Source organism: Bactrocera dorsalis, chromosome 4 (genome assembly GCF_023373825.1).
Source record: "Bactrocera dorsalis isolate Fly_Bdor chromosome 4, ASM2337382v1, whole genome shotgun sequence".
In the NCBI taxonomy this organism is placed as follows: domain Eukaryota; kingdom Metazoa; phylum Arthropoda; class Insecta; order Diptera; family Tephritidae; genus Bactrocera; species Bactrocera dorsalis.
Window position 1 is genome coordinate 37,220,311 of NC_064306.1, and position 13,434 is coordinate 37,233,744.

General features: G+C 31.1%; 1 protein-coding gene and 1 non-coding gene across 2 annotated transcripts; both read right to left on the reverse strand.

Moving 5' to 3' along the window:
* Nucleotides 1-454: 454 nt before the first annotated feature.
* On the reverse strand, nt 455-12,094 carry LOC105222215 (branched-chain-amino-acid aminotransferase, cytosolic). The gene is made up of 6 exons (XM_011199441.4): nt 11,699-12,094; nt 3,046-3,462; nt 2,482-2,837; nt 2,231-2,412; nt 1,921-2,075; nt 455-1,853 (listed from the first exon to the last, which is right to left on the reverse strand). The coding sequence occupies exons 1-6, from the start codon at nt 11,726-11,728 to the stop codon at nt 1,665-1,667; spliced, it is 1,329 nt and encodes a 442-aa protein (XP_011197743.1). The 5' UTR covers nt 11,729-12,094; the 3' UTR covers nt 455-1,664.
* On the reverse strand, nt 8,635-8,775 carry LOC115065843 (U4 spliceosomal RNA). Its single transcript, XR_003845553.1, has one exon. It is a non-coding gene; the product is annotated as a U4 spliceosomal RNA (small nuclear RNA).
* Nucleotides 12,095-13,434: the final 1,340 nt, after the last annotated feature.

Consider the following 13,434-nt stretch of genomic DNA (forward strand, 5'->3'; position numbering starts at 1 on the left):
ATCAGGCGCTTTTTCACTTATCCGGATATAACAACTTTTGTAAATTTATACTAAAACTCTTTTCAATAGAATTTATCGAACTTGCTCGCAGTCGATAGAATATGAGCTAGATATACGGCGACATTGACATAGTTCAGCGAATCAAAAGACAGCGGCTGCACTAGCTGGGGCATGTCATCGGATAGAAGAAAACACTCTAGCTTTTCGATTCAGTACCCGCTGGTGGAAGCTAAGGAAGAGGAAGACCTCCACTCTTTAGTCATGTTACCAAACTAGTCAAGTAATATATTACGAGCTCAAGACTAATATCCCTGCTATAGTTACCACTTTGAAGGAGGTTGCATTCCGGAGCAGTAGATCTATGGCAGCCACCTGCGCTTGAAAGACGCTGTAGTGGATTGTATTCACTAGAAGGCGTTGAAATAAAATACGGTTTTTTCTTTTGTTTTGTGTGTTTTCCAATTATCAAATTTGCACTTTTTTGTTTATTTCCAATGATTTGTTATAAAGCATAAGTACATCCAATACAAGCACTTTTAAAATCATAATAAAATGTTTTATAAATATACAGTTATTTACGCTTACGATTTCGATTTACAAAAAATTTTCACAGCTTTTTTTAACTTTGTTGGGAGACAATACATTTTTATTGCTTTCATTTAAATTTCCTTATTTTGTTTATTTAATTAATTTTTTTATATTATTAATTTATGGCGCATACATTGGTATGCATGAATATTCTGTTTGCTGGCGAAAAACATTAATTTTGAATTTTGAAATAAAATATCAAAATAATGACAACAAGTCGAAGTCTAAACTAATAAATGCAATTGACTCTGGTACTTAGCTCTTCCTGTTTTAAATCAATAACTTAGACGAATATTAACTATAAACGAATGCTTTTGCCAGTTGCAACAGACGCGTATACATACGTACATATGTATGTCTTTACTACATATACCTGAGAAGTTGCTACAAAAAAATCTCCTTCAGTATCTTCCTATAGCCACAAATTGGCACAGTAAACAAACACTTAATTTCTCAGCATACATTAGTGATGCACATATACACATATATATTTTATAGGTTTTTGTTGCGGAAAATATTCGAAAAAATATTGCCTATAACATTTCCTAAATTAAACTACATTACCTTACCCTAAACATGTAAAATAAATAATATTAGAAACTTAAAAAATTAATACGTAAATATGGATATGGAGTCTTTAAATTATGAAAGGACAAGCTCAGCGAGCTTATCCAGTATAGCTTTCTACCTTATACACGCTTAAACTAATAGTATGACTGCATAGATATATGCATGTATGTGTGTGTAGTGCACCAAAGTCGACACAAATTCAACGCTGACTTTGGCGCACCGTACGACCAAAACACAAATGCAATGTTTGGCTAGAAAACTTAAAAAAAGTGGAGCTTTGCCATTTCCCGTAAAAACATAAAGGTAATAGTGGATAAAATACCCGTTAGCGCTGCTTTTGTCCATACCATAAGCTAAGCGAATAATTAAATTATAGGTAAATAGTGATAGTAAAGCTATTTCTCTCAAAAAAAGAAAATTTAAAACTATTAATACACTTTCTTTTGCTAAGAATCCAACAGCAGATGTTGCAGGATTTCGAAGACGTAGCACGTGAGTGTGTACTATTAATCAATGACCACCGCCCATGGGTGATCTATTTTGCCATATTGAATGTCTGTTAGTGTTTCACGTATCCATTCGTGTATGGGCTTCTCCTGCTCCATGGTGGGTATGTAGAGATCGGTGCCCAAATAATTGATGCGATTAATGGGGCTGACCACACACGCTGTACCAGTGCCAAACAGTTCGAGCAGCTGTGCGTGAAAGAGTGAGAAATTTAGTCTCATGCATACAGCATATATTTTTGGTGGGTATACTTACTCTTCCTTGATTGAGCAGCTCGCAGACATGTGGCATGGTGATCACCTCTTCGCGCACCTCAAATTTACCCAATTGTCTGGCTAACGTGAGTATCGAGTCTCTGGTAATGCCGGGCAGAATGAGACCGCTGAGTGGTGGTGTGACGAGTACTTTCTCTGCAAAAAAAAATGTATGACGTCACGTTAGCGTATAGTAGTTAAAGCAACTTATTGTCATTGCTAAGCGAATTTTTTTGATATGCACTTGCGCTTCGGCTATAACCGCGTAAGCGGTTTCTACGCCAGTAAAGAAGAAGAAGACTTGTATTTACCTCCATTTTCGTTGACGTAGAACATGAAAATGTTCATTGTGCCGACTTCGGTGAGTTGATGATCCTCACCGTACAACCACAACACTTGTTGCAAGCCCTTTTGGGCAGCCTCTTTTTGTACGTTGATGGTGGGTGCATAGTTGGAGCCCATTTTGCGATTGCCAACACCGCCGGGCCACGCTCTGTAAGAACGAATATGTAAATGTATATTTAGTTTGCCTATACTTTTGGCGGGTTTTGAGCACACTCACCTTGTGTAGCGTGGATCTGCGAGCAGTGAGACTGCACCATCACTGTCAGACTTAAAGTAGCAACCCACGGGACTGAGTATTGTGTAGAGCAGGGCAGAGTCGGAGGAGGCAACACCGAGCGTCGGGTCGATACCGATCAATGTGGGGCGGATATATAAACTGGCAGCTTCACTATGTGGCACCCATTCGGAGTCGATGGATATGAGGCGGGACAGGCACTTGATGTATTCTTCACCTTCGAATGTGGGTAGGCCGGAACGTCTGGCTGTGAGATTCATACGATTCATATTCATGTTGGGGCGGAAAATGCGAATTTTGCCATCGACACCGCGATAAGCTTTCATGCCCTCAAAAAGCTGTAAAGAGGAGCGGAACATTTTTTTAAATTTAGTGTGAGTGTAAGAAGTTCAACTCTGGACGTGCTTCGTGTTTTGCAAACAGGGACAAAATAGCGAAGATCGTCCAGGGTTAAGCTGTGGTTGAGTTAATAAACGAGGGATTAACTCACTAAGGGCTAGGGACTAATTTTGATTAAGTAATTATTTAAGAAGAAAGTCGCCTCACCTCTACAGCGTAGTGCAACACTTTGGCCGCGGGATGCATAACGAGATTTTCGAGCGGGGTAATCTCCGGTCGCTGCCAACCGCCTAAACTCCGGTGGTAGTAGATTTTCAACATGTGATCGGTGAATACTTTGCCAAAACTTAAAGCGTCATCATTATCGGGTTTGGGTTGCAATTGTTGTGGCGAGGCCAGACGTACGGCCAATTGTACGGCAGCGAACTGTTGGCCAACATCCGCATCGTGTTTAATGGGTTCCGGCGCAGCTGTGTATGCGCTGGAGATCGATGTGGTGATCTGGAAGTCTGGCTCTGCCTGTTGTTTGGCGTGTTTCTGTGCGGTCTTCAATGACTGATTGCTGCACAAACGAATTGATTGCTCAATGAAACGTATTAGCCTATGCTGGTTGCGGAATATATCCTGAAAGGAATAAAAAAGAGTAAATATTAGTAAATAAAAAGTGTAGAAAAAGAGAATTTAAATAAAAATTAAAAAAAAAAAATTTAAAAAAATTAAAAAAATTAAAAATAATAAATTAAAAAAATCAAAAAAAAAAAATAAATAAAAAAAGATTAAAAAAAAATTAAAAATAATAAATTAAAAAAAAAAAATAATGTAAATCAAAATCGCAAGAAAAGAGAATTTTAAGACTAAACACAAAAATTAAAGAAAAATACTAAAAAAAAAATAAAAAATATTATAAAAAAAATTTAGAAAAAATTAAAAAAAAATTTTAATTTAAAAAAAATCAAAATCGCTGTTCTAGTTTTAAAACAATTTGCGTAACAAAATTAATTGCTAATTAACTAATTTAACTGTAATGTAATTCATATGAGGTGCCCACGGTTTGGCCCTTGTCATTTGCTGAAATCTACATATTGTGTATTTGCTTTGTATACACAAAGTTTTTTGTGTGCGTAATAGTGGTAATATTTTAAAACTTTATGTATGTACATAATTAATTTATACGCCGGGCATGATCGAGTGAAAGTCACTTGTTGGCGTTTTTTATTTCAAGTACTTGCTCCTTTTGGACCTTTTTGAATTTAAAACGCAGATGTATAAAGTTCAATGCTGCGGTAAATCGTGGCGTATTGCAAGTAAAATATGCCATTACATGCAAATATACATAAATATGTACATATGTATATACACGCGTGCAGTCGGCGGAATGAGAACCTATGTACATATAGAACCGAATTTAAAAGGCAAAAAGGTAAATGCCTCAATAAAAGGGTGAAATAGTGACGCGCCTGGGTTTTCGGGGAAATAAAAAATTAACATAATATTTCAATTGAGGAAATGAGTTTAAAATTGCGTCTCTAGAAATTGCATGTCAAAACTGCTGTGAGATTAAGGGGTTATAACCATACGTAAGTTCAAAAAACGCATTTTTCGTGAGTTTTTTTGGGATGGGATTTAATTAATAAAAAAAAATAAGTAAATAAAAGTAGTACACCTTAAAAAAATTGTACAATATTATTGCGCAAATTCACTTGCTCCAGAAAATCTGAAATTTAAAAAAATCGGAAATTTTGAAAAATCCGGAATTTTGAAAAAATTCGAAAATTGTATTAAACGGTGGGGACCATTTAGCCGACATTTTATTAAAATATATATGTATGTAAATTGAAAAAAATCATCTGCCTAACAAACAAAAAGAGAACCCATTTTCATCATTTGGGTGTTTCATTGTATTTTAACATCACGTCGTTGTTGTTCCTTTATTTGCCGGATAAACACAAAATTTTTGGAGAATATTTTCAAACATACTATACAAACTATATACATATATTCGAAAATAAGCAAAAAAAAACTAATTTTTTTAAATTCAACAAAAATGCCAAAAATACAATTTTCACTCTTTTCCTTCCTTCAAGTTCTAAGTTAAGGTTTTAACTCAAACACGTTTATTCTCACTTTAGATGGAGCATATTTTTTCCCGAGAGGTCACCGGAAATGGCGTCGCAATGGTCGAGTTTAAAATATATTTTTCCAAAAATTTCAAAATTATTTAAATATATGTACATACGTATATTTGTATATAAGCATATATTTACAAAAATATATTTTATACATTTTTTTTATTAGTCCACTTCTGCACGCAGTCGATAGCGTTGAATTTGCACATACTCCCCATTAATAAATTGCCATTTGATTAAAATTAGACTTAATCTTAATTGACTTTGTCAAATACCAGACAAATATTTCAAATAATTGATTTCAGTTCCATTTATAATTTATTTCTGAATATTATGATAATCTACATTTGCATGCTCATGTCCCAGTTAGGGCACGTCGTTGACCCAATGATAACCCAATTAAAATAAATTTATTTCGAGTAATAAATATAGGCATTTAACTAGTATTAATCCAGTTTGTTTGATTATTTGAATAAAAAAATTATATTTTGTTACCGAGCAAACAATTTTCAAAACATATTAATTTTTTTAAATATAAAGGTACGAGAATGAGTGATTAATTTTTTCTACATGAAATAATGTATAATTATAAACGATAAATAATTATTAAGCTGAAAGTTCGACAGATTTTTTCTAAAATTATCAGCAAATCGTGTTTTAGATACCCACAGCAAGAAAAATAGTTACGCCACTATTTATATATAAATAAGTATATACAATCATGAGAAAATATATGCAATCAGTCAAACAATCTGAACATCCGATTAATAATCAATAGCTAACTGTTTTCGCACAGCAAAATGTGTTTTCGCTTTAAAACAACAGTAAATTATTTATTTATATAAATATATTTCTAAAACAAAATTTCTTATCAACACGCTTGGCGTCTGAACGTTAGAAAATCACAAATAACCGAGTACGCAAAAAATATTGATAGGCTCGATTAACTGATGCAATATACTGGTTTTCAAAAGTCAACAATTTTCCCAAATATATTTGTTATTAAAAATATTGTGACTAATTTTAATATTTATTTGTGAATACCCTTGAAAATTGCTTTTGGTATTTTGCATCATCCAAACAAAAACTGATGTAACAACTTGTTTGTATGAGGAGAGAACGCTCGAAACGAATATTTCTAGCTTGACCGCGATCAGTGTTAATGATGAACTATTTTAAAACTAGACTTATATACAAATATACAAAGACAGGTAGTACTTTTGTATGTAAATTAAACACAAATAATATGATGCAATAATATTAATCAAACTTAAATTTTCCGTTTTTTTCGAGACATCTGTTGAATGTACATACATATATCAAGGGTCTTGGCTTGGTCTTCCGGATAAGACTTATTTTAAATACTAAAGAAAGTCTACTACAAGAATATCTCCGACTACTAATAAATATCTATTTGCACTTTTTGCAATCTATTTTATACATTTACACTGTAATTTGAAGCAAATTCATAAAAACAGCAATTGCACTGTATTTTTCCAACTGCTGCTTTCTAAGCTTTTTGCTATTACCTGCAGCATATTTTCAGTGATCTGATTAGAAAGTATTTAGAATTATACGAGTAAATATATTTTCATATTAAACTTATAGAAATATACAGATTAATTTCTAATTTTGCATAATTTTTAACATTTTTGCAAGGCGTTTTGTTTACATTTGCATTTATGCTATTTTGACACTTTGATTTTTTATTTTCTTCTATGTACTTTTGTTATACTCTTGCAACCTGTTGCTAGAGACTATAAAGAATAATAATTTTTAACACATACATACATTCATATATAATAAATTTCAATTATTTTGGCTACCACAAAATACATACATAATTCCATGAACAATTCGCGAATAAAGTCATCTCTTATACATTACGTCAAATTACAAAAAAAACGCAGCAATAAAATATGTTTGCTTGCTCTTTAAGTAAATATTCTCTTTGTCTAAATAACAAAGTCAAGTAAATTTATATTGTAGCATTCTCCTATGGCACAAGCGTGAAAAAAACAAAAGTCACAACTGTTTACAATCAAATGCAATAAAACAAATGAGAGCAGGAGAATGGTTCTCAGCGCGACCGTAGGCAATGCATGCAAATGCACTGAGTGCGCGCCGTTATTTGTGTGTTGTGCAGTTATGAACAAATTTCATTAAGAAAAATGTGCATATCATCGTTGGACAAAATTCTAAATTCATTAATAACTTAAAGAATTAAACAATTTTAGTGCGATTAGAAAGTGAAAAATTGTGCAAATAATTGGTGCGAATGCATGGAAATATTTGAATACTCAATGTGAAAAGAATTTAAATGGAAACAAAGGTTTGCACAAATGTGAATAGCAACAGGTTTTAAAAGTCCTATAAAATAGTGAAAAAAATGTAAAATGTGTAAAAGTGGAAAAGTATTAACTTTTGGATCAATATTTTAAGTTGCATGAGCATTTTGTTTGTGTGTGTGTGTTAAAAAATGTATTGTGGTGTAAAAATAATAATAGTGCAAATAGTGGGATTCATATTAGAAAGGTTTGCCGGGAAAAAGCTGCTGACTAAAAGGAACAACAAATGTAAAGGTGAGCCATTTACATGTTTAGTCTTGCTAAATCCTTGCAAATTATGAATTCAATGGAAAACAGAAAATAATAGTGCAGTAATATATGTATGTACATATGTGTGTATCTTTGCTTTTGTCTCTGTTTGCCGTGAAATGTTTTATGTACAGAAATAACTGATTCATTTTAATTTTTAAATGTATCGCCAGCGTTGCAAATTATGTTATTCAAATACTTTGAATTATGTTTAGGATAAAAAAATAATTTTTATTTAATAATAAAATTTGAAAAATTAATTTTAAATTTTTAATTCCAAAATCGGAATTAAAAATATTGTTTAGATAAAATAAATTTTAAATATTTCTTTTTAATATAAAAATTAGCGAAAGACATTCTATCTTTTTAAATTAAAAGCGTTAATAGAAAGTGATGAAAAAGCTAAATTTTTAACTGAACCACTATAATGAAAAGCAATTATTTTTAAATAAGAAATAAGGTTTAACCATTTGGAATATATACATACATTAAAATTGAATTAAAAACAGATTCCTTTAAAAAAATGGTTAAAAGCGGATTTTTTTTTTTAATTTTGTTTGGAATAACTTTTTTTTTTAATTTTTTGAGATAACACATTTACTTTTAATTTTGTTTTGTTTTGGATTTAATATTTTAGTTAATTTTTTAATCATTTTATTTGAGATTAAAAATTTTAATTATAATAATAATACATAAAATAAATAAATCTTTTTTTTGAAATTTTGTTTGAGATTGTAAATTTTTTTAATTTTTTATTTTTTGCAACTCTGCCGATCGTAATATTAATTATCAAATTATAAAAAAAAAATAATAAAAATAATTTTCGACATTCTATCTAATCTAATCTAGGACAGTTGTTGTAAAAGGATGACACTAACAAAAAATATGTGTTAAAAGCAACTAGTTTTGAGAAAACAAAATATTTATCATTAATAAGATGTTTATTTTGTTCTACTAAAGGATTGAAAAAGTACACTGGTCAACTGACACAATTATGTCCTTTAACTTTTCCTATCACTTAAGGCAACTATTTTATTTTTAATTACCAATTGTGTGTTATGTATTAATTAATAGCCCTCTCGGGCTTCCAAAAATTGCCGTAGTGGACGGTATTTCACGTCCCCCATGGCGGGGTATTGGTTAAAGTTTTCAACTAGCAATAATCGCACCTCAGTAGAACTTCATTGGTTACGATATCGCCTCTGCGCAAAGCTAAAGAATACTTCGCCAACATGGACTATTTAAATTCCTCCACATATGAGTTGGTTGAGAAGTGGTTGGTAATGACCAATTTGGAAAGTGTATGGCAGTGAAAAATAAAACAAGTTCAGCAAAAGAACGAAAAACACAAGACTACCTAAATTCTACCTTTCCTACATACCTACTCATATACGTACAAGAAGACAATCTAACGGCAATTTGTTTATTGTTGCAAGCAACAACACCGTGCTGCAATCTCGAAAGAGATGCCCATGAAAAGTGTGTGCAAAAACAACCCCACTGCGCCGAATTGACATTGATAATCTGGTTGTAGATAGGGTGAAGGCACACAAACATACACACACTCTTAACTGCATGCAGTTTGCATTTGCATGCGTGTGCCGGCTTATGCAATTGCAGTGCATTTGCTTTTGTTGGAGATGCAGTCGTTAGCAGCGCTGCACTTTTCATTTCAACTGTTGTAGTATAACAAGCAATCTCCTTACTTCCTAAATTTGCACTCTTCTTCTCTCGTATTTATTCATTTCTGCGTTGAGCATTTGTTTTTGTTGCATTTTGTAGCACCTATGCAAAGCAAAAGCTTCTAGCATGTGTTTAGTAATAAAAAGGCTTTCGATAACTGTTGATTGCGTTTGTTATTATTATATGTACCATGCACATACATACATACAATACATTGTGTATTTTATGAATGTTTACGAGCAGAAACAAATGATGACTCTAGTTAAAATTATGAATGAAGTATTTTACTATAAAAGCGTGTTTTTAAAGTAAACATATAAATTATACTAAAACTATCGTAAAGGTAAAATATAGTATGTAAGATAATACATACGTCATTTTGAGTCAATAAATATACACAGAAATATACACATTCATATGTAAAGGGTGAATGACATACATACATACATACTACACATATTCGTACATATGTATGTCGTTTCAAAAAGGTTAAAATGTGAGATCGAGACTATTACATACATATACAGACATATTTATATTATTTTATTAAGACTCCGAAGGTTTTGTGGAAAAGAAGTCACGATATACGATATCGTCCGAAATGAAGGAAATTATTTGTAATGAAAACTAAAAAAAAAATAAAAATATTTTAATAAGGATATTTATGAAGATCTCGTATGGAAAATATTGAAGAAGTATGGATATTATGCACGTGTACCACTAAGAAAACCTTTGAGAAAAAAACTGGCTGTAAAACATAGATGAGGTGGGGAAAGGATTGGTATTTACGGAAGTTGAAGAAGTTGTCAAGCAGATTTTGTGTAGTCAAAAATTAATCATATTGTTCTTTAAATATTTTGAAGAGTAATATGATCGAAATTGTTCAACAAATTTTTTTTTCTGCAAAATTTTATTTTTTAAGAAATAGTTGAGAAAATAACAATTGAAATCTTAATAATATAAATATTGCTTTAAATTTCCTGATTAAGTTTTTTTTTAGATATTTAGAATAATTTTATTTATTTTTTTCAAACAAGCCTAATCTTCCAATAAATTTTTTCTTTTTCATTTTTGAAATTTCCTCAAATAATATTTATTTTTTGTTAAACTACGCGGATGTTACCCCATTGAACTATTATAAAAAAAATTATTGCTTATTCATGATATAATGAAGTTCACAAGTCAGCGCAAACGTGTCATATTTATAGATATGAAGTGATAATGAAAAATGTTATCTCCGAAAATTAAAATTAATTAAGACAACGTTATATATTAAAATTAAAATGAAACGTATGACCAATATCAATTTGTTGCTACGTAAAAAAATTCTAAAAATGCCAAATTAAAATCACCAAAATGCGGGCTGATAACAAAAACTCATTTCTTTGCACGCTTCCAACGAAAATTGTTGCGAATCTAGCCGGACAAGAGCTCGAACAGGCTCAGAAAACTCTCGAGAAACAATAAATCTCAGCGAATGCTTGAAATAAGCGTAAGAAGTTGCCGAAAGTATGCGTATTTAACGATTTTATTACATATAAAATATGTATATATATATATGTATGTATGTACGTATATTTGTATGTATGTATGCATATACTACATAAATATGTATGGCTGTGTGTCATTAGGTGTGTAATACAGACTGTTTTACGCACACCTATCTACTATAAATACCTATTGGCATGGGCATATTTATCACGTTTATTTTGCAGCAACAAAATCTTAAGACACATGCACATAAGTATAGATTTCAATAAAGTGCGACCGCTAAAAAATTCAAATAGCGTCCGTAAACTTCAAAATCAGCGAGCAACAAAAAAATGCCGCATTAAATTTTTTTTTCTATTTTTGTTTTAAATTTATGCGAACGAGCAACACACTTAAATTCCATTTCGTTTATTCCTTGCTAGCAACAACGAAAAAAAACGAAAGAAATGTGTGCAAAAAAAGACTAAAGTAATAAAATTATACACAACGGCACCAAATATGTAAATAACCAGCCAGACTTGCGCTAGGTGGTAAACCGAGAAACCACATTTTAGTTGCTCGCATGCCTTTCGGTGAGTTTGCCTTAATTTTTGCATAATTAAAAATGATTTTTTTTTTTTTTGCGAGTTTAAAATGTGCTTAGCACTAGTTTTATGCAACTGTTTTATACAAGGTTTCAGGTTTTAAAGGTTGAAAATATTTTTTACTCAACTTTGATACTGTAAATTTTGACTAAATGATGGCACAGCTCCACATTTTCATGAGTATATTTCGATATCAGTGGTTCTTATTGTTCTCGAACCGCCTACACTAACTTTTAGTACCGCTTTACATCTAGTTTTTAGTACCTTTCTACAGCTCGCCACAAATAATTATTTGTTCGAATTTTGCAAATTAAGTTATACTTTCTTTTCTGTAAAAACTTATAATTTTGCTTTAAATTTCTTCTTGTCTCATACGCACCTTTGCATTAATCGCCATTTTGGTAGTCATCTTGATGGATCAATTATTATGAGATTCGCCAACAAGTTGATTATGTCAAAAAAAATATATATTTTCGTTTATTTATTCACACTGTCCCACACACTTGGCACAGTCAGTCCTTTGCGGTTTTGCTTCTATTGCAATCAGTAATCAAGTTCACAATTTTTACCGTTTTCTTCTAATTTATTTCATATACACGCATATATTTTATCACTATCCAGTTTAAAATCTACTGATCCTGTGATTCAATATTTGCTAGCACTTATATTCCACTTTTCCTTTACTTTGCGTTTATATTTTTCTTTTCCACCATAAAAACCAAACAAATTAATATTAACACTTCGAAGTTTCTGCAACAACTGAGTTTGCACCGCGCTGAGCACCTCTATCTATAGGCGCTCGCCAGCACCAACACCAATACAAGCAATGTACGTCCGCCTCCGCTCACCTAGCAAATATTAGATACAGTTGTGGACATATTATTAAAACATTTTCTCACATAACTGGAAACTTATTTCGTTTACAGCTAATTCAAGTTAACTTTTTTGAAGGTAGCAAGCTAGAATTTTTACACCATAAAATACTAAAGGTTATCACCACAATACCATAAAAATGTTATAGTAATATATAAAAGTAATAATAATGTAATACTATATTATATGAAAACAGTGTTTGTTTACATTAAAAATAAATGACGTTGCATACAATAAAATACCATGAAAAGCGATAAACTTAGTCGCGTTTTCTCAATGTTTGTTTAGCAGCCATAAAAGCAGTTAAATGTTTAACTTAACCAAGACTTCTTCTTTCGGTAAAATCCTTTTTTTAACAGGAAATTAACCGGCAAATAGCTGCTAACCAGTAATTGAGAAAACGGCCCTTAGTTATGTGTCCACAAGTGTATGCTAACGACTACTTGCCTATGTTCAAGTGTCCTCTCAGGAAATAAATAACATACAATGTTATGGTGCGTACTGTTATTGCTAGCGTATTCATATAAAAAAATATGTAGAAATTACTATTAGCATTATGAGAAATGTTTTTTTTTTATTTTTTATATGATATTTGTTGTGCGTATAGAGTCTTTTATTATTAATAAAAATGATGTACTAAATTTTCAAAATTTTATTAATATTATTAAATTGTCAAATGTGAAATTATTTTAAAATATTTCAAGATTATATTTAAAATAGATTTTTTAATACGCATATAATAAAATTCGCAGTAAAAAAGAAAAACTATCACAATTTACTGTAATAAAACTGTGACCATTTTGCAGTAAATTTCTTACAAAACTATGAGTTTTACGATTTATAATGTATAATGAATTCCCTCGAAATTAGGATTTATCCGATTTTTAATGATTTTTTTTCATCGCGTTATAAAATTCATTAGAAAAAAAAATATTTCCCCTAAAATAATCAAACCTTAACCGTCGCAGGAGATCTTCTTGTTGATTCATATTCTATTTTCTACAAAATCTATGAAACAACATATTTTTTCAAATAATTGGAAGCGAGATTTATATCGGTATTCTGCTTGAGACGATTGTCTCATTAGAGCCAGAATACCGATATTAAATTTGTTTAGTGAAAATAAGAAGAAAAAAATAAAACTTTAAGGCGGAGGACCATTCCTTTACAATTAATAGCTCATTTATGGAAAGATTTTCTCAGAGGTGTCTAAGAAGCTAGCTTACAGAGTACCAAGATATA